The 20,355-nt window shown below is 41.1% G+C and overlaps 3 protein-coding genes across 3 annotated transcripts; 2 read left to right on the top strand and 1 right to left on the bottom strand.

Moving 5' to 3' along the window:
* Positions 1 to 3,975: 3,975 nt before the first annotated feature.
* zc3h15 (zinc finger CCCH-type containing 15) lies at positions 3,976 to 7,973 on the top strand. The gene is made up of 11 exons (XM_057048168.1): positions 3,976 to 4,199; positions 5,035 to 5,136; positions 5,447 to 5,558; positions 5,741 to 5,893; positions 6,169 to 6,260; positions 6,349 to 6,531; positions 6,689 to 6,769; positions 6,857 to 6,922; positions 6,999 to 7,103; positions 7,383 to 7,515; positions 7,685 to 7,973. The coding sequence occupies exons 1-11, from the start codon at positions 4,125 to 4,127 to the stop codon at positions 7,849 to 7,851; spliced, it is 1,269 nt and encodes a 422-aa protein (XP_056904148.1). The 5' UTR covers positions 3,976 to 4,124; the 3' UTR covers positions 7,852 to 7,973.
* Positions 7,974 to 8,940: 967 nt separating this feature from the next.
* rbm45 (RNA binding motif protein 45) lies at positions 8,941 to 14,103 on the bottom strand. Its single transcript, XM_057048167.1, has 11 exons — positions 13,792 to 14,103; positions 13,397 to 13,519; positions 13,190 to 13,316; positions 12,964 to 13,089; positions 12,646 to 12,816; positions 12,428 to 12,557; positions 11,998 to 12,091; positions 11,572 to 11,726; positions 11,421 to 11,496; positions 11,216 to 11,344; positions 8,941 to 9,328 (listed from the first exon to the last, which is right to left on the bottom strand). The coding sequence occupies exons 1-10, from the start codon at positions 14,062 to 14,064 to the stop codon at positions 11,228 to 11,230; spliced, it is 1,392 nt and encodes a 463-aa protein (XP_056904147.1). The 5' UTR covers positions 14,065 to 14,103; the 3' UTR covers positions 8,941 to 9,328; positions 11,216 to 11,227.
* Positions 14,104 to 16,236: 2,133 nt separating this feature from the next.
* On the top strand, positions 16,237 to 18,969 carry LOC130534185 (cytochrome c). Its single transcript, XM_057048181.1, has 3 exons — positions 16,237 to 16,378; positions 17,569 to 17,743; positions 17,904 to 18,969. Exons 2-3 carry the CDS (start codon positions 17,575 to 17,577, stop codon positions 18,047 to 18,049), a joined length of 315 nt encoding a protein of 104 aa, XP_056904161.1. The 5' UTR covers positions 16,237 to 16,378; positions 17,569 to 17,574; the 3' UTR covers positions 18,050 to 18,969.
* Positions 18,970 to 20,355: the final 1,386 nt, after the last annotated feature.

The raw sequence follows: 20,355 nt of genomic DNA, 5'->3' as shown, positions 1-20,355 counted from the left end.
ATTAATCAGTTAGTTTCAAATTTTCTACACCCTTTCCAGAAGATAGAGAAGGGATTGTTTTCTTTACATCTTATTCCAAAATGTCCCAAACTCCACCAGGAGGAATGAGGAATAAGAAATGCATTAAAACACAGGAACAGAAGTAAAATCACCAAGAAACAGCCCACATTTTTATGGCACGAGCTGAGAGAACCCTGCAGCGAACCGATAGCTGAACATACTTTTCTCCGCCATTTTTCTCACACCAACGACAGGTGGTGTAGCATTTAAGATCGCCGTTAATAAAGTCTAGCAGAAGCTTCATGTAGCGATGGAACAGTCTGTGAAAAAAGAGACGCTTAAAGGGAAATGTTTTTCAATGACAAAACCTCAGAACATATAAAATGTGCATCAAATGTTTCTTTCATGTTTATATTACTTGATTATTCAGTGCAGCGACAATGACACAAAATAAAACGGGGCCTCATAAGCGGCACTAAATTCCTCCCCAGCATGAGCAGAAGGCTAAACATCCTGTTTTGGTGTCAGTCCCTCAGGATTATTGAGCAAAGTGCTGCTTCCCAGACTCTTAATTTTGCTCAGACTTTTAACTGTCACACGAGGAGAGAGAGATCCACCTACAAGAGGAAGAACACACAACAATCCATCCGCCAACAGGACCCTCGAGGGACCTGAGCACAATACATCTGGCAGAATAGTCGTGCGTTATCAGTAAAACAATCCGATTCTCCCATTTCTCGGATGAAGAGAACTTGATCTCTCGCTGTCGGTGTTACCGGTGCTCTGATGATCTGAACCTGAATCTGAAGTTAAATACGTCTCTCCTCCTCGGGTTTGTGGAAGGTAACGGTTATGTTTAACTGTCCAACTGCCACTGTTTATGGCTTTTCTTAGAAACTCCAATGTTTTTTTGCAATGTTTTTTTATGTATTCGGTTTCAAAATGTAAGACTGTGGAACTGCCGAAACGTGAGAAAAAGGGGAGATTCTTTCAAATGGGAGGTGCTGACGTCATAGCCACAAATAACGAATGATGAATTCAAGTTTTGGTGATATATCATGACGAGTGTAACATTATTAGCTGATAAAATGCAGATAGGTAAAGAGATAAGATTATACAGGTGGAATCCACCTTCAGAGGCATTCATTTAACAGTTTTCACACATCTGTTTCTTTAAACAAAACCCATAAAGTAAATGTTGAAGAGGCAAGTTGTGGGATTAACCAGACAAAGTAAAATAAGGAACTTCCTATAAATTCGGCAGAAAATAGGCTAGCAGTCACGGACTGATGATATCTCAGCGGAGGGACTTTCAGGTCTTCACGCAGCACAAACAGCGGCTCTTTAAGCTTGAATTGCTTATGTGTGCCTGGTTGGAGGCAATCATTCCTGCCCTTTCCTCGGTCCCGGTGTCGTGCACAGCTGCAGCCTGCAGCCAATGACTTGCTTACCTGTCAGCAATGCAGACAAGGTGCTGTGGATTGTCCTTGAGGAGCAGGAGGAGGCAGAGCCAAACTGACCTGCAGAGGATAGATTTGGCAGTTGCAGGTTTCTACGGAAAACACGGGAAAGGGGATCGACCGTTGCGCTTTGCAAATTAATCAGGAGATGTTAGCTCTCAATCTGCAGGAGTAAACAGATTAAAGTGCATTGTGGGCTTTTCTTTCTGCGTGTGCATCCATGTGTGGCCTCAGCAGGAAAGATCGATGGCTGTATGAATATGAAGAATGCTGTTATAAGGAAAAATGGTCATGCAGCAGATATAATGATTTATTAGGCTGCCGTCATGCCCCCGCACGCACACACACACACACACACACACACACAAATCAGGATGGGGAGCAGGAGAGAAATTAAGAGAAAATCTTTGCATTAGCCAATATCAACCTATTCTATCTTTTACATTAAGCCTTTGGCCATAGGAATTAAGACAGTATAGGTTCTTAAATAGTTCACACTCATATATTCATCAGAAAACTGAGCTGCATGGTGAAAGATCCCCATGTAGGATCAATATGTAATACATCATTAGCTCCACATAGTATATGAACTAAAATAATGTAGCATCCTAGAACACAGAGCCTGTGTGTGATGGCGTTTGCAGCCTGACGGGCTTTTGTAGGGTAAATCTGCTGTCTCGATCATTAAAGCTTCACACTTCCAGTGGTGCAATGACGTAAATACCCAAACCAGGGGAAATGCTGCCCCTTAAAAGTAAGACTCGTTAAAACACAGGAGGGCAAATGAGAGTCCAAAAGGAGCAGGCATGTGTGACCCATTTTGGTTTCTGAGTGTAGTGGAGTTTGACACATGCACACACACACAGACACACACAATTATGAAATAGCTGGAGAATTGCGAAAGTACGTGCAGGAAGGCCAGACGTGTCAACTTTGCCAAGTAAAATGATATTCATAGGTTAAGTGAAATGCTATTAAATCAAGACGAATCAGGACTTGGGGCATTAAATTTACTGCTGTTTGGCTTTTACTCCCCAACCAGGATGAACACGAGTTTAAACACACAGGGCTGCGACAACCACTGCAGATATTTGTTCTGTTTCCTTATTCCCTCCCCCTTTTTTTGGCCCACAAGATCTCAGTTCAGCGATGAGCTTCAAAGATCTCAAACGGGTTTAAAATTCCAGCCCATTACCATCTATGTACTCAAAATCTCTAATAGATGCAAAATGCTAATAAAACAGTCCTGTGCCCACTAGCCAGATGGTGACTTTTTAACAACCCTTCTGCCATAGAACATTCATCTTTCAATTCGTTTTATTAATGAATTCGTGGAAGAGAGTGAATCCAAAGAACACAGAAAATCAGTTTATGTAACAGTCTCCCACTGATTGATTTGCAACACATTTGTTGTCTATTCAGGAAAAAGTTCCCTCGCAAAAATATAAATCACTCAATTTTGCCTAAACCAGCTCGGACTCCTCTCATGCAAAGCAAGAGTTTTGATTCCAGATCATTAGGTTGCTAGAGGTCCCAGAATGAGACAAACATCCCATAAAGTGATCTGATAATTGTAAATGCAAACAGAAATATTTCAGCATGATAGATTTTACTGACATTCTATTCAGGTGAAATGCAATACGTTGTTTTTTTTAAAATTATTATTATAAGATTCATCCCCTTTCTTTGAAGTTTAGTGAGTACTTCTACAAAGGCTTTTACTGACATTTGTGATGTGTTGATAATATAGAACTCATTAGTTTTTTGGTGATGTTTTGGATTCCAGGGGGACTTTGAACATTGATCTTCTAAATATCAAAACCAAGGTGCCTGTATTATGGCTGCCTATAGGTATTTTAAGTGGAACAACCTCCATTAAAAGGAGAAAACTCCTGCCTTGATTCTCTAATTGGAACCATTGCCTATAATCTGCCACCTCAGTCACGATCCTTTCATCGACTACAGGTATTCCAGATAATTGGATCGTTCGTTTTGCGTGTAACAATATGTGGGGGGTAAATGACCTGCTTGTCGACATTGCAACACTCCCCCTTAGTGGATACACGTTAAAACTACAAAAACCGACATTCCTTTTGCAGCGTTCACAGCCATTATTTAAAAATAATGATTAAAAAAAATAAATCAAATAAAACAACTTATGAGGTCTTTACAAAATTTAAGGTAACATCTAAAGTTTTCCCCCCTAAAATGTTAGTTAACGGACTAACAGGTTAACATTCCTTAATTGGATGTAAACATTTTAGAAAAGAGGGTTAAATAATATTTTTGAAAAGCAAAATGAATAAAATTGATAAAGGATAAGGTAACAGTCACCGCTTAGAATTTGTATTTTAATACAAGAAAAATAATAATACATAACTATGCCAATTTTCGGGAAGATAACATATAATATGTACAGACCCTTTTCTTCAAGTACTGTTTATTTGTGGAGTAAAAATATGTTTTCGTTTCTTTCTTTTTTCCAGTTGACTACACTACCCGAAATGCTTTGCTTCGGACGTCCTGACGTCAAGGGAACAACAAGTTGCATGTGGCCTGAGCGCCTTTGCTAATTTTCTAGCAATGTGGAGCTGATTTTACAGCTGAAAGCAGTGCATCAAATTAAAGAATAGCGTCTCTTGTCTTTTCAGAAATTTGCTCATAATGCCTCCAAAGAAACCCGCACCGGCATCGGGAAACAAAAAAACTCAAGAGAAGAAAAAGGAAAAAATAATTGAGGTACAATAGTACACGCGACAACATGTCTAGTTTAGCATTAGCTAGTCGGTGGTGATATTAGCTGCGTTTAGTGCTAAGAAATTTTAGCATAAGCTAAAGTTAAACTTATACCGGCTTCGCTTGTTTTCAACGAGTAGCGATCAATATTGATCTTTCCAAAGAATGCTTAAAATATTACCGTTGCAATGTAATGCGATAATCCAGCTGTCAAAAGGCTAACATTTTTGACAAACGCGTATCGGTGATTTGACTCGATCGAAGTGGCAATTGTTGGATTGTGGGTACCTTATTATTAATGGTTTAAAGACGTACTAATACATAACATTGTTCTTAAAACAAAACATGTTGTTAGGAGCACATATATGAGTGTTCGGTACGCAAGACTATCTTGTGTTAATGATAATGTAGCTGGCGTCTTGCTTTGGGCCTGCTAAGCAATAGGCAACTTCTGACTGACGACTACAAAGTGGAAAATTATTAGAACTTAACCAAATACTCACATGGTCCACTTTGGAGTTTCATTTTTCATGGCTTTAATCTCTCTGATGGATCAAATTTAGTTGTGTGCTATAGTCTGTGAGTGCATGCATACAGACAGCATTAAATGTTTAACAATGTTAAACTCTGATTAAGTTTTTAGGCTTTTTTATATTTTATAAATTTATATTTGTACCAAGCAAATATAAATGTAATGCATCCACCTATGACAGTAGTGTGTAGAGATAAACTTGTATTTTAAGCCTGTAGTCTTCATGATTTCCATGTGTCTTGCCTGTGTTGCAAATTGTTACCGAAGTGGGTAAACATATTATTTATTGCTTTATGTGTTTTTCAGGATAAGACATTTGGCTTGAAGAATAAGAAAGGGGCAAAGCAGCAGAAGTTCATCAAGAATGTAACACAGCAAGTTAAATATGGACAACAAAGTGGCCGTCAGGTTGGGGGCAGTTATTTTCATTATCTGTTATTATTATTATTATTATTATTATCATCATCCCAGTTTCTCATTTTAGCACTACTGAAATAATGAAACTCTTAGCTGTCATATTTATTGCCTATTATCTTTTTGATAATATAGGAAAAGCAATATTTCTGAACCACACTGAGTAACATGCATGTATGCACATGTATGTTCATATATGCTACATATATATATGTAGCATATATGCTATATGGAAGTTATAAAGGAAAAAAAAACATTGAAATTCATGAAGTTTAAATTACCCGTCCCTTGTTACCTTGTGTAGGTTGCTCAGGCTGACCAAGAAAAGGGCAGTAAAAAGACTGACAAGAAGAAAGAATTGGACCAACTCAATGAGCTGTTTAAACCTGTAGTTGCTGCCCAGAAAGTCAGCAAAGGTGACCGTCGACCGTGTTTTTACTGTGTTGTAGTATGAGATTATTGGTTTGATTTTTGGACTTTGTTACTTTCTCAATCATATGCTATAAAATATGTCAGCGTGTTGTGCCAGCCAGTTTGTGTTCATTAAATAGTTACATCAATTTAAAATATTTGTGTCTCTCTTCTCTCGTTTCTGTAGGCGTCGACCCAAAGTCAGTGCTGTGTGCGTTCTTTAAGCAGGGCCAATGTACTAAAGGTGACAAGTGCAAATTCAGCCATGATTTGTCTGTGGAGAGAAAATGCGAGAAAAGAAGCCTCTACGTGGATGAAAGAGATGAAGAATTGGAGAAAGGTCAGTGTATTGGAGATGCCCAGGATGTTTTATCAGTACATATCACGAACAATGAAATCAAGAACATAAACTAATGAGTATTGCTGTAAAAAGAGGAATCACAGGTAAACTGCGGATTAACTGTAGCAGTATGTCTTTCTTCGTCACTATTCTTCTGCCATGCTGCCCATCAGCTGAGAAACCCTTTAATTTAAAACAAAAAGAAACATAATGCATTCATTTTGTTAAGCCCATGATATATAAGACCACCACCATTTATCTTCCATCTCGTTTAGATACCATGGATAACTGGGATGAAAAGAAGCTGGAGGAGGTGGTCAACAAAAAACACGGAGAAGCCGAGAAGAAGAAGCCCAAAACGCAAATTGTAAGTACACTGTATTAATATTTTAACATGGTGTAAAACCACAGTGTCAGCCTGTTGAGCTTTGACATCTCCGTGATGTTATTTGCAGGTGTGCAAGCATTTCCTGGATGCTATAGAAAATAGTAAATACGGCTGGTTCTGGGTGTGTCCTGGTGGGGCAGATACCTGTATGTACAGACATGCCCTGCCAGCTGGGTTTGTGCTGAGAAAGGACAAGAAGAAGGAGGAGAAAGAGGAGGAAATATCACTAGAGGAACTGATAGAAAATGAGGTAAAGATCAATAACAGTAGCCCACATCTCTCCCTTACAGTATGGAGTCAATATTTCAGCCATTTTGTGTGTGTGGGGGGGGGACAAAAAACGACAATTTTGCTTTGCCTCTATATTATATATTTCTTATTATGTAACTTAATGCCCATCCCAACAGCGCGCAGCTCTCGGGCATAATGTGACCCGCATCACCCTGGAAACTTTCCTGGCTTGGAAGAAGAGGAAAAAGCAGGAGAAGGTCGGCACGCTTCCATTAAACTACCGCGAGTTTACATCAGATGTCACGTCATTGTAATCATGCAATTTTTTTTGCTTTTTTTGAAAGGTGGACAAGGCAAGAGAGGATTTGGAGAAGAAGAAGGCTGACTTTAAGGCTGGAAAGTCATTAACAGTAAGTTTGGCTGCTTCTGAATGTGTGTGTGTGTGTTTTTAATTGCTTTATGTTTAATTGAATCTTGTAACTGTAGGTGAGCGGCCGTGAGGTGTTTGAGTTTCGTCCAGAGTTGGTCGATGATGACGACGCTGAAGCTGATGACACTGAATATGACAAAAATAAGGAAGATGAAGAAGAGGTAAATGTGTCTGTTGGCTGCACAGACAAACCCTGTAAACTAGTTTGTGCTGCATGTTTGTCCAATGAAATGGCTGAGACGTGTTGTAGAGTTGAGTAACACTTTAGTTATTTTACTACTTGTCAGTGTATGCCGCTTGTTCTATTCACATTTAATTTTCAAAGACACCAGCGTTTTTAGTTCAAGAGCAAACTGGGTTTTGGAGGACAGTTTCTTCATTTCTTCTCATCAGTGACTACATGTTATTGTTGTCTACATTGTATACACCTCTTATTTCAGACCAAGACGACAGAGGTCCAGGACATAGACCTGTCCCGCTTTGTTCCAAAAGAAGTTGACAACACGGGCATTACCATGGCAACCATGGACCGCTTCACCTCAAGGAATAAAACTCAACCAACGGAAATAGACGGTAAGCAAATGCCCATCATTAAAATGTGCAGTCGAACCTTATTGCAAATATTTACAAACCAAATTGGTAGTACCAGTTGTTTCTTTATTTAATGGTAGTATGTGTAACTGCAAATTATGGTGAATGTGTGTGATGTATTAATACAAATCTAATTATTATTAAACCACAGAGGAGCAGCTGAATGGAGCTTGTGGTGGTGCTGAGGTCAACGGTCTATCAGGAGCGGAAGGAGGCAGTGAGGAAGATGAGGAGGTACCCGTGGATGAGAACCTCTTCACAGGAGAAGACCTGGAGGAGCTTGATGAAGAACTCAGCACAATGGCACTGGAGGACTGAAGAGCTTGAGATGGAAGCTAGGATGGACTGAGGGATGCATGGAGTTTAACACCAGGGACAAGATGTTGGATTTTTAAATTTCAGAGACTCCAGAAATAAAGCCTGATTATATTATGACATCACTGCCTGTCTCTCGCCCCGTTTTCTGTTTTGCCCCTCCCACGTGCCCTCACATCTTTGGCTTCCGGTTCAGGTTTACCACACAGGGCTGATAATGAGGTGGCCTTTTTGGCGTGAATGTTTGGCAATTCCTACCTGAATTCCACTAATGTTGACTCCTACAACAAATTGGGCTCATGTTAGATCCTCTACAGTGTTTGTGCCATTTCAAAGAGCATATGATGAACGCACTATTCACTGCTGAAACATGACGAGCAGAGCTGAAGACATCAATTCATGTAAAAGCTGCTACCAAATGAAGTCAATCATGAGAAACGTCACTGAAATCAGTTCAAAGCCAACTTCATTTAAGCTAATGTAAACGACTGTGGAAAATATACAAAACCTTGAAAATTAAAACAATCCAATGTGCAAGTGATATTTCTTATCAAACTTTCAACCTAATGTAAATAATGTTCTCATGAGCTGCCTCTTGAGGAAGAAATAAAGATTACTGTACATCCAGTGCTGGATTTACTCCAAGGCTGTCAACTCTAGAAGTCGAGTATGGATTGTGTTACATCAGCCGATGCAAGATTTGCTACGATTGATTTTTGCTCTCCAGCAGGGGTGTTGGAACCCAGGCCCTGAGGGCCACAAGCCAGCTGGGATTTCATTCCTCTCAGGTAGAAGACAGCTTGCACCAAAGCAACCAGTAAATCTGGTGGAAGTGTGGTTGGATTGCAGCCCTCAGGGACTGGGTTCCTACTTTCTTGTTCTAGAGAAATAACATTCTACTGTAGTCCCAGGGTTGTGGATCTACAGGGATCTCCATAGGAACGCGGTGGGCAGAAATTACACTGTATCCATGGCTGCAGCAGCATCGACGATGACGTCCCTTCATATCGCAGGGCTAAAGGTCACATTAACATAACTCTAGTATTAAAGAGTTTTCCATTTTCTGTGCAGGTACAAAAAAGACAAATAGACGACTGTGCATTTCTCTTTATTGTTGCCCCCCCAAAAAAACCCCACTACAGATAGTCTAACAAATGACATTGAACTCAGCACATGGCAAGAATAGGATAGAGGCCAATTCTTCAGATATAACTAAACACTAATCATGTAGTTTCATCATGGCATTAGGCTCAAGCTACACAAAGGATTCCCAGACAGTCAGGGCAAAGCTCTAACGTTGGAATTCTGTAGTTGGAGAAGCACAACGCTGCAAGGAAACTACACAGACTAACGCTGTAGCGAAGGTTACTGCAGTGTGCAGCAGTGAGTCACAGCAAGGGTCAGACAGGTAATTAAAGGTCTTGATGTCGTCGGTCTGTCGGTCGGGTCAGGTCAGATGTCATTGTGTCGTGACAGTTGCCTAGGGGACAAGAAGCTGCAGTGTTATTGACAGGAAAAAACAAAACTCAAGTCTAGCTTTCCCCACAGTAAAAATCATTTTTAAAAGGTTTTGTTCACTACACGCGTCAGTGTAGCACGTGTCAAGCTCACTTTTTTAGCGTGACAAAATGTGAGATGCTGACAAGTCTTCTGTTCATTGTCCCGGAAGAGTCACGAGGCGAAATGTTAAAGTCTTTAATACTGTACCTGACAGCCTCAAGATTAAAACGTCTATTTAACTGCTTACAATGCAGGCTACTGTTGGGGAAAGCTCTGATCTGGATCTTTTAGATCTTTTCCTTTACTGAAAACAAGGCGCTGTAGTGCAGTCAGTGCAGCAGTCATAGGACTTACATGGAATCCACATTATAAACATGTTTTGATGTCTTACAGATAGTAACCTCTGCAGTGACAAAGCTTTACAAGGTTTACCCACTTATAAATAACGTAGGTACACTTCTACCTTTAGGACAAAATCCAGTAAAATCCAGAAAAACACATTTTAGGAATTTTAAATTTGTATTTTATTGCACGGAACAAGGATTGGAATGTCTAGCAACCAGCAAGACTCCTGGCTCTCACGGACGTGTTAGTTTAATAAGTCCTCCTACACTTAATTGCACATGGTTGAACTCGTGACCTGTATAACAGACACCTGTCCACACACTCAATTAGACCAAGGACAACAGGAACAAAACTAGAGCCACAGCAAGCTGGTAGGAGGTACAGGACAATGAGCCAGCAGCTTGGTGAGAAGGCAATAGTAATAGTTGGTGCAATTGTAAAAAAATGGAAGACACTCAAAATGACTGTCAAGCTCCATCTGACGGGCTCCTTGCAAGTTCTCGCCTCATGAAGATGATCATGAGAAAGGTAAGGGCACAGCTTAGAACTACCCGGGAGGACCTGGTCAAAGGCCAACCTTCAGAAACAAAGTCCTGCAAAGTCCTAAAATCCTGCAGTGTGCAACAAGCTCCTTCTCAAAACAACACATGTCCGAGGACCACCTGGATGGTCCAGAGGAGGCATGTGGTCAGATGAGTTGAAAATAGAACTTTTTGGTAAAAGAAAGGATGAGTACAAACCCAAGCACATGGTCCCGGGGGTGGAAACAACATCCTTTGGGGTGCATTTCTGCAAAGGGTACGCCTACCACTGCACCATACTAGGTGAGGATGAATGGGACCATGCATCACAAGATTTTGGGCAACAACCTCTTTCCAGTAAGAGCACTGAAGGTGGTTCATAGATGGGTCTTCCCAGTATGAGGAGAAGGTGACTAAAATCCCTGTTGCAGTGTGTGCAAACCTGGAAAAGACCTACAGGAAATCTTTGATCTTGGTAATTTCACGAAGCTGTAATTTTCCATCGTTCCCCGCAATAAAATTATTTAAAATCCTGTGTGATTTTCTGGATTTTTTTTTTCTTTCAGATTCCATCTCTCAAAAGTGCACCTACAACGGGTCTCATTCTTTGCAAGTAAGAAAACTTGCAAAAGAGGTGCATAAATTACTTATTTTGCTCACTGTAAGTGGATGTGAGTTTGTGCCACTTCCATCTGGTGGGTGTTACATGTCAAAGCACCAGCTGGGTTCTCGGCAAGACATTAATATGACAAGATGATCAATTGTTTTGACTTTGCTGGCTTATCTAACCTTTATCACGGACAGAACTGCTCTGTAGGACATTCTGTGGTTGGATTGGTGCGATCAGACACAGGTTTCATCATACAATCAAACCCTGTTTCTGATACAAACCATAAAACTGGCCTTATTGCAAATACAAAGGTATACCACATTGGCTAAATAAAATATATTGTCACCAAAATTTAAAAGCATACCAGCGTTCCCTGCAGCAGAAAACTCACCCTTCTATTCCCTCAGTAGGTACGAAGGCGTTTGTGAGACTCCTCTCTGGGAGGATCCGCCAGCATCACCTTCATCCTTACTCCATTAACCATGCGGCCGTTGAGCACCGACATGGCCTCATCTGCACACTGGGGAAGATTGATGCGGTTTGACGCCAGTAACGGCCAAAACGTTAAGACTGTATCCAACTGTTCAAAGAATCACCTGTTTGTCTGCGTACTTCATGTATCCAACCTTTCGTCCAGACACCAAATGGACCTCAATAAGTGAACCAAAGCGACTGAAAAGGCAGGGAGTAAACAAAACCCATTTGGCCGATTTACATTTTTATTCAACTTTCCTTGAGGATAGTTACCAGAAAACATCTTCCAATATATCTGTAGGCAGAGTGGCGGGGCTGAAAACGACAAACAAGCGCTCCTTCGCCTTGCTGTCCGGGGGAGCCAGCTTTTTTGGAGGAGGCAGGTTGACGTCCGTCTGAATGCGGGAGATTGGCATTGCAGAGAAGCTCTGGAGGATGACAAACATCAAGGATTGATCAACTTTGAGATAAATGTATCAGGCAAATTTAACTAAGGGAGCTCCTCCAGTACTTAATAGTTCCTGATGACATAGCAAAACTTTAGTCATTACCTTTACCCTGCATGGACAACATTTTGTGTGTTGACTGCCAACAACAAAATTCCAATTTATAAAGTTATTTTTGTCAAATTCAGAAAAGTTTAAAAAAATAATAAAAAATCCCCCCAGACCTAAATGAAGAATCATTTCCCCTCCTCACCGAAGGTTTCATTACTTGGCTGGTGGACGGACCATTCCACACTGCAGACATCATCTGGGCAGCAACAAACTGCATGGCCATCCGTCCCACAGAACTGCGCACACACACACACACACAAATGAGATGCATCTTTCAAATTATTTTATATGCCCATAAACATTTCAGTCCAAAGGAGTATTGCATACTTGTCCATTTTGTGCAGCAATATTTCCGCGCACAGCCAGATTTTCAGTAATCGTGATGGTAGCTAAACTTTGCTTAGACCATGTTACTTTGTGTCTGTAATACAGCATTTACACTTCCATCACAAACTTTTTATTGAGTCAGACAGTAAACAATTCCCATGGACTTTTGTTTGTGGTGACATTTGGACCCATTTTCAAAGCTGATGGGTACATAAAAGTTTTACTGCATGTAAATGTTTATGCACCCGCTGCGGTCCTCTCCATCTTCAATAAAATTTACTACGAGTCTGTTTCCTGGCGGATACTCAAAGCCATTCAGCTTCTCCTTGGCATAAACTGCTGATCCAAGGTTACTGTAGCGAATCAGGGCATGACCTGGGGAGACACAATACACACACGTTTCACATTTCTTCACCAAGCAGACTTGATCTTTATCGACTGTATGCCACATGGACTCGCAAACCTTTGCCAATTCCATAAGCATCTCGCTGAAGTTCACAGTATTCCATGCCTGGAATGAGGTCAAACAAAGCAAAAAGCTGTTCCTGGGTGAGTCCGGCTCGAGTTGACACCATCAGGGAGCGTGTGAATTCAGCAGAGCGGTAGTCAATGACCTGGTAGTTGTTGGGGTCAGCTGGTCCAGGAAGAGAAGCATCACAGTTAGTACCAGGACATTCCAATGAGACTAATATCAGACACTGCTATGAAGGAAAATATGAATATTTGGCATTGTTCAAGTTACAATCGCTTCCCTCTTAGATCAATGAGCTTCTGGTCTTACGCAGAGGGAGCGCATACTGGTTCATCTGCTCGGCACCACCCATGTAATCGTTCCTGGAGGATCCTGCAGGATAATCTTCATTTGCTGTGGCTTTGTTCCGAGGCTCAGCCAAGATGGCTCTGTAGGCTAAAAAAAGCCAACATTTATGACCCACAATTTCCACCCAAAACAAGCTTTTAAAACTTTCTGGAGAAGAATGACACTGAAGAGTCAGAGCCAGCCTTACTTTTGTCACAGTTCTCTATAGCGAGGGAGGCTTGGGATGGTTTGTAGTATCTGACATAACCCAGTCCTTTACTTTCCCCCGTGGCCTTGTTTTTGAGTATTACGCAATACTCGATATCGCCATATTCCTGAGGACACATATGCCATTTATAAAATCTATACAGATCTATATAGATAGAGTGATGGATGGTGCGATATGTGCAAATACTTTGAAGGTCTCTTTAAGATCCTCCTCAGTATAGCTTTTAGGGATGGTGACGAATATCCTGGTCAGCTCTTCATCTTCGACATCTCTGTGTCTTGTTGAAGAACGTGACTGGGCAATAAGTACCTTTAGGGAACAACAAAACAAGGGGAAAAGACAGATTTTAAATTAATCCGCCATAACAAAATAGGACTAACAGATGCACAGTGGGATTTTAAAACGTTTCACTACATTTTGTGTTAAGCTGGCAGAGAAGTGAATCAAAACGTCAGGACTGACAGGTGTGTATCTGTGACGTAACATGCTAACAAGCTAATTAAGGGCCGGATCCCGAATGTTGGACAGCAGCAACCAAGGTTCTTCCAAGTCACGACAAGGGCAGAAGACATTCTCCCTACCTTAATGGGTTTGGTTCCTTCCGAAATCACTTTTCCATGCATTTCTTCCATGGCGAGGCAGGCCTGCGAGGACCGAGCGAATTTCACATAACTGATCCCTTTGGGCTCCTTTGTCTGCTTGTCTTTGACAACCCAAACACCTTGGATGTCTCCAAAGATAGAGAAAGTGTCACGAAGTTCATCTTCGCTAATGGACCGACTCGTGACCACGAAGAGCCGGCTATTGGGGGGATCGTCGAGATTTTCTACTTGTTTTGAGGAGTAATCGTCCATCTTTGCTTCCTGTTTCTCAAAATACCGCAGCTGCGTAGTATCGCGTTGCCTTCAAGTACTCTTTGTTCTTCTTCTTACATGTTTAAGGTGGTTGGCGTCCAGCTACAGGTACAACAGTGCCCCCTGCTGCTCCGGAGTGTGGGCCAGAAAGTAATCTACCACCAGAACGTTTACACGCACACCGAACCATAAATATCTAAACCATTCCTAACCTGCCTTATATCCTATAAAAAGGTCCAGTGTCCCTCAAGAACTTTAATACTATCCTGACTCGGGCTTTCTCACTCATTTACATGACTGCCTTTAAATTTAGTTCCTGAACCCCTAACTCCCTCAGACTACTTCTCATCACCTCTCTCTATATGCTCGATGTGTCAATTATGTTAATAGACAAGAACTTCACATGATATGTCTTGACGGCTATTCAATGATTTCAAGCTTGTCAGAATGATGAATTATCTGAGCAAATCAGAACCTTGTTGTGTCCAGCCTCTTCCATCCATCTTAACGCTACAAACATTGCCAGCATCTCCACCATATAGACCCATAACATATTTGATGAGCTTCTATCCATCCTAATTTTCTTTTCTGGTACAGCTACCGCAAATTCTGTCACTTCTATCACAGTTTCTTAAGCTCCAGCTGCATAAATCAGCATATAAACCCCTATATTCCTCCATTATATGATAAATAGCAGCACTTCCCAAGTCTGTTTGACCAACTACCAGTCAATTAATTTGCCACTCTCCTAGTACTGCTTTTGTGACAGTCACTGGGTCCCAGCAAATTTGCTCAATGACCCCTAGCTAATTCTGCCATAATCGGTCATGTCATTCTTATTAACGCAACATATACTCTTTTCATTGTTGTGCTACTAGCTCGCCACTTTCTACCTGTCGGACATCTCAAAACATTTATCACCTTTTTGTATTTTTCTTTTATTCTGCCACTATGACCCACCCATGTTAACAGTGAATCAACTCCCAAAAATTCAAATGTTTCCACTCTGTCAAAGTCATTCCTATACATTCTTATTTTCCATTCCTTTATCTAGTCTTTTCCTACTTTAACCAGATTGTCTCCCTCTCTCCAGCTGGCAGCACACACCTTTTTTGTAAAGCTTCGCAATAAAGCCTTGTTGAATTTACATCTTCTGGCTTCCTTTGAGCCAGTCCATAACTCTACAAATTTATTCACCATTAGAATAATACACATACCGGTAATACAAATGACACCTCCAGCCAACATTCTCCACACATTTTATGAGGAAAATATATCAGCCATATATAGAATATATATACGTATGAGGGCAGCTGATGAAGGTGTCACAGGCCTGTGAGTGACTAGCTTGCCATGTTGGGGTGAGGGTTGGATCCCGGCTATATATGTCTAACCTTATTGTGTGTTTCTCTGTGTGTTGTCATTATTCACTCGGGTGACCTTTGTAAATTACCTCAGAAAACTTCAGTTGAATATTATTTTATATAAATCTCTATATAGATCTCTCTGAGAGCAAACTTAAAGCACTCTCAAATGAAAGGTATGTTTTTAATGGCAACTACTGAAATCTAGATAATTTGTGGGCCTGTGTGAAATGAATTTGACATTGGTGTGCCCAATTTACCAATATACAACACTCCACTACTATTACATACATACATACATACATACAGACAGACAGACAGACAGACAGACAGACAGACAGACAGACACAGACAGACAGACAGACAGACAGACAGACAGACAGACAGACAGACAGACAGACATCTGAATAGCTCTATAAACATGGGTAAAATATATATTCACACATAGTCGGAAAGTCTATAGTTTGTTAGTTTATTAATTTATTTAGTTTTCTTGCAGCAGGTGCTGTTGCGCTCCTCGACGGAAGCCGCGAAATGTTTCATGAAGAAACTGCGGACCAACACAAAAGACTATTTTTTCCACTTGCTCTTTACTGTCCTAGCCACTGTCTTATCGCTTCCTCTTTACCATGATAATGATCTGAACAGTATCAATTTATTGAATAGTATGGAATTTTACTGTCTAAAGAAGACTTTTTTATATGAATCATTTAAAAAAAGTCTATTTACTCGTAAAAGGATGCAACGCTTATCTAAATGGAACGTGGCCTGCTACTCGCTTTGCGCAACCACGAGGAGTTTTCTCGGCACGTGATTGGTTGATGACGTCTAAAGCCGGTGCCTATAGACACGAAGTGACCTTCTTTACGACCGACAGAACCATTTCGGACCCATCCTAGGGAGCATCCTGCACCTGCAGCAGAGAGATTTTCCTGAAGCACATTTTCTAGGTGAGCCTTTTGTCTCCACTGATAAATTATATCTCAAGATCCGAGTGTTGCTGATTAAGTTTAATATCGCAGACGATTAAAGCCGCCTAACGGTACTCCTTGGTCAGCAGTAGCGCTCCTATTGGTGGATGGCTCTGGTGCTCTCTTTACGCACGATATCCTCAACGCTGCTATTTAAGGATATTTTTTTCTTATTCCTGGGAGAAATCTCGTAAGCCCTTTTTGGTAGTTTTAGTGAATATGTGAAAATAACAGCGCTGAAAGGAGGAATTCAGCACCGACATTGAAGCATCCTTGACACCCTGGAAGCGTTACATATCCAGGCAAATCAAGCTAGCAGACCGGCTCCACCTGTATCCCAGACACTGTACCTTTATTAAGTTTTGCTATGTCTATAAGAAATTAATGGCACCAATATAACGATGAATGTCATTGTGTTATATGTCGTGCCCTTGGTGTTAGAAGGGAAGGATGCGACTCGGCCGGTACCCGCCATGTTAGAGGCGGGTAACGGCATAATGTAAAGCAAGGGTAACAACCATGTAGTGAGATCGCAGTGGGAATTTAGGTGTTTCCAGGAGATTCCAAGTTATCATTTGATCAACAAAGGTAATCCCATGAAGAAGTGGAGAGATTGACTGCCCCCTCTGCAGTAAATGCTTTAAATCTTCCTCGGGGCATTCTTAAGACGTCCCACATTCACCTAAAAGTTTGCCGTTTTCCAGTCAAGTCCCCCGGGGGCTGAGCAGAGTGAGCGCCGCCGACAGTGACGCTCCTCCCGGGGCCTGAGCAGCGATTATTGTCGCTGTGAGCGGCTTCTTTTTTCCGGTATGCGGTTGAATCTCCGCAATGTGACCTCTGCGGGGTGCAAGTGCCAGAAAGTCTCGGTTCAAGTTTTGAAAGTGCCGTGTAGATTTCACCTTAAATGCCCTTCGCAATATGGCGCCAGACAGAGCAAAAGCTTCGTCCACAACTGCTCTATGAATAGGACAGCTTCATTCATGGATCTGAACCGGATTGTCATTACTGTTATTACTATTCCTCTTTTTGATGCCTCCTCCATGAAGGCTGTGTTTCGGCTGGAAAATTATAAGTAACAGCTCCAATGTTTCTTCTCCATTTGCAGATCACCTGTTGTGTGTTATTAATAATCACTGACTTCTTTTTGTCTTCTTTGTTCCTTTCTACAGCTGACAATGGGAGACATTGCAAAGGGAAAGAAAACTTTTGTCCAGAAGTGTGCCCAGTGCCACACTGTAGAGCAGGGGGGCAAGCACAAGACGGGCCCTAACCTCTGGGGACTGTTCGGACGAAAAACCGGTCAGGCAGAGGGCTTCTCGTACACAGATGCCAACAAGAGTAAAGGTCGGTGCAACAGTGACGCTTTAAATAACCCGCATTAAAGTTGTGGTGGCTCCACTTCCTGTTGTTTACCTCAAGTTCTTCACTTTTTAATAATTACCGCGGGAAAAAGATGGAGGAGGTCATTAAAATGCTCACTGATTGTCGGCGTCATCTTTTCCAGGTATTACTTGGAATGAGGACACCCTGCTGGAATATCTAGAGAACCCCAAGAAGTATATTCCTGGAACCAAAATGATCTTCGCCGGCATCAAGAAGAAGGGAGAACGCCAGGACCTGATCGCCTACCTGAAATCAGCAACCTCATGAAGGAGAGCCACGAAATAAATGTGCTCAAAATGTTACAGTTTAGTTTAGTTTGCACATGGAAAAGATTTGGTTTTGTGTTTAGTCATTTGTACATATATTTATTTATGTGATCTGGGGGTCAGAGAAGAAGATGCGAGTTACTGTTCAGTGGCTAAACATAAAACCAGTCTTCATGTTGTTGTTTTGTTGATTAATCTGGACTCAGCAGACCCAGTGACTGTATTTAAACTATGTACATCTAATTGGCTGTTTTTGGTGTAAACATCAGTCTGGTACATTCTACCTAGAAGAGCCATTTGGTATCAAATGAATTACTAAAATAAGTATATTAGACTAATGGATTTTAATTTTTAGTGCTAACCCTGCAGCTTTTGTTACAGCTTGATTTTCTTTACACAGTCGCACAGTGTAAATATGTTACACTCCATGTCTGTCTTGTATAATACAGCCAAATTTACTCATTCTATAGTTTCTCTTCTGAACGCTTTGGCCAACATATGCCGTCACATTTTCTGCCTGCTAACCTGGGACTGCCTCTGAGCGCCTGTTTTTACCTGCGGTACAGTTTCATTTTACTCTGCGTACGAGATGACATCATCTGCTGCTTTAGAGCTAAGAACTACACATAAATATTTCCCATTTTAAGGCCACAGACATGCTGATATCCATGTTGTGTGACTGACTGAACATCATTGGGAATCTGTTTTTTTTTTTAGAAAAACTGTGAAAGGAAAGACCTGAAGGGAAGGAAGATTATATTAACCTGGTTTCACAGGCCTGAAAGGCTGTCCTTTAACTCATTGTACTGTAATTTGGCATACTGTATGCTCAAAAGGAATACTGTAATGTGATATGTGTGGTGTAGCCATGGAGAAGATGAAGAATTAATTAAAGAGAACACGCAGACAAGCGTTCCCTGATGGCTCATCTTGTTTAATGCTTTTTTTTCTCCTGTGTGATGTCAGCTGAGGGCAGATCAGGTCCTGATCCATGCTAAAACACCACCCACACACCCGTGTCTCCATCAAAGTTGAGTGTCCAGCAGAGACAGAGACCAGATCATCAGCCTGGATCTGCTCCCACAGGGCACAGATGGAATTGTTTATGCTCTGAAGTCCTAAATTTATATGGATTTATTAACACCAAAGCTGCATGTGGTTTTGTTGTACGGCCCTGGTGGAGGCACTGGTTTTAAATGTGCCCTTTAAATAGCCTGTGGTGTCCGTAACGTGAGGAATCTCAGCCTCTTCGGGGGGAGGGGGCACTGGCCTGTTGCACACGAGTAGTCCTCAAAAAACAACAAAGAAACTCCTCTGCTGTGAAGCTTTCCCCTTTGCTCCACCTTACTGGTGACCCTGAGGGCAACTGGGAAATAAATAGAAGCAAGAGGAACAAATGGTCGGACAGAGAGATCACAACCTCTGAAGCTGAAAATATAAAAACAGTGTCTTTACGAAGTGGAGAGCCACGAGAGAGTGCAAATGTAATCCTAAACTAATACCAAAGTGGTCCAGACGCCTTCAATCAATTAAATGTAATTTTAAAATGTCCTGGGTCCCATTGAAATATTGAAGTCAGATATGCTGCATAGACCTAAATGCCATATTTACAGTACGTACAGTAAAAGCTCCACTGACCTTGGCAGAAGTCAGAGTAGCGTCTCTTTTCAACTGCTTTCAATTCTTAACCTGTAACACAAAAAAATGTAATAAATAATTTTCTGACAATTTTGAGACCCAGATCTGTCATAATTTTACATACCCTCTTAGAATGTACATTAATATATTGTATTCTATATCAGCCCCTGGTTTTAAAACTCTGACATTATTTAAATTAAATTATTTGGATTTATCACGCCACCCTTTAGGTGCTGCAGTTATATATATGGCCAGAAGATAGCAGCATTGGCCATATTTTAAATAACTATAAAACTTCACATTACAAAAATTTCAGATGACGAGTTTCAGATGATTTTTTCATTCATAGATGTAACTTTCCTATGTGTCCATCACAATGCTAAAACACGCACTTTACATTTGATTCATTTGGCAGATGGCTCTGTCCAAAGCGCCTTACAGTGACCTTTATTTCCATTTCCTCCGCTGTCTTTTCTAATCTGGTTGTGTTCCGTTCTTTAGTCTTTGGTATCACCAGAAATGAAATCTAAGATACACGGTGATGGGTTACCATCCGCATCTGTGGACTACTGATGTGGACATGCTAAATTTAAGGTTACAGATGATTTTCCGGCCAGTGATGGGAAAGAAAACAGAAAATCCCTTCAGTGATTCCGTTCCCAAACATTC

This window comes from Takifugu flavidus, chromosome 11 (genome assembly GCF_003711565.1).
Source record: "Takifugu flavidus isolate HTHZ2018 chromosome 11, ASM371156v2, whole genome shotgun sequence".
Classification (NCBI taxonomy): domain Eukaryota; kingdom Metazoa; phylum Chordata; class Actinopteri; order Tetraodontiformes; family Tetraodontidae; genus Takifugu; species Takifugu flavidus.
The sequence above is the reverse complement of the archived record's forward strand: the minus strand, read 5'-3'. Positions and strand labels throughout refer to the sequence as shown.

Bases quoted from the DNA above. Each gene is read 5' to 3' on its own strand.
- LOC130534185 (XM_057048181.1), top strand. From the start codon at position 17,575: ATGGGAGACATTGCAAAGGGAAAGAAAACTTTTGTCCAGAAGTGTGCC. The intron at 17,744-17,903 runs GTCGGTGCAACA...CATCTTTTCCAG, and splicing joins AGATGCCAACAAGAGTAAAG to GTATTACTTGGAATGAGGAC.
- zc3h15 (XM_057048168.1), top strand. From the start codon at position 4,125: ATGCCTCCAAAGAAACCCGCACCGGCATCGGGAAACAAAAAAACTCAA. The intron at 4,200-5,034 runs GTACAATAGTAC...TGTGTTTTTCAG, and splicing joins AAAAGGAAAAAATAATTGAG to GATAAGACATTTGGCTTGAA. The intron at 6,923-6,998 runs GTAAGTTTGGCT...TTGTAACTGTAG, and splicing joins AGGCTGGAAAGTCATTAACA to GTGAGCGGCCGTGAGGTGTT.
- rbm45 (XM_057048167.1), bottom strand. From the start codon at position 14,064: ATGGACGATTACTCCTCAAAACAAGTAGAAAATCTCGACGATCCCCCC. The intron at 13,317-13,396 runs GTATTTGCACAT...ATGTGTCCTCAG, and splicing joins ATCTTAAAGAGACCTTCAAA to GAATATGGCGATATCGAGTA. The intron at 12,558-12,645 runs GTTTGCGAGTCC...GTGTCTCCCCAG, and splicing joins TGCTTATGGAATTGGCAAAG to GTCATGCCCTGATTCGCTAC.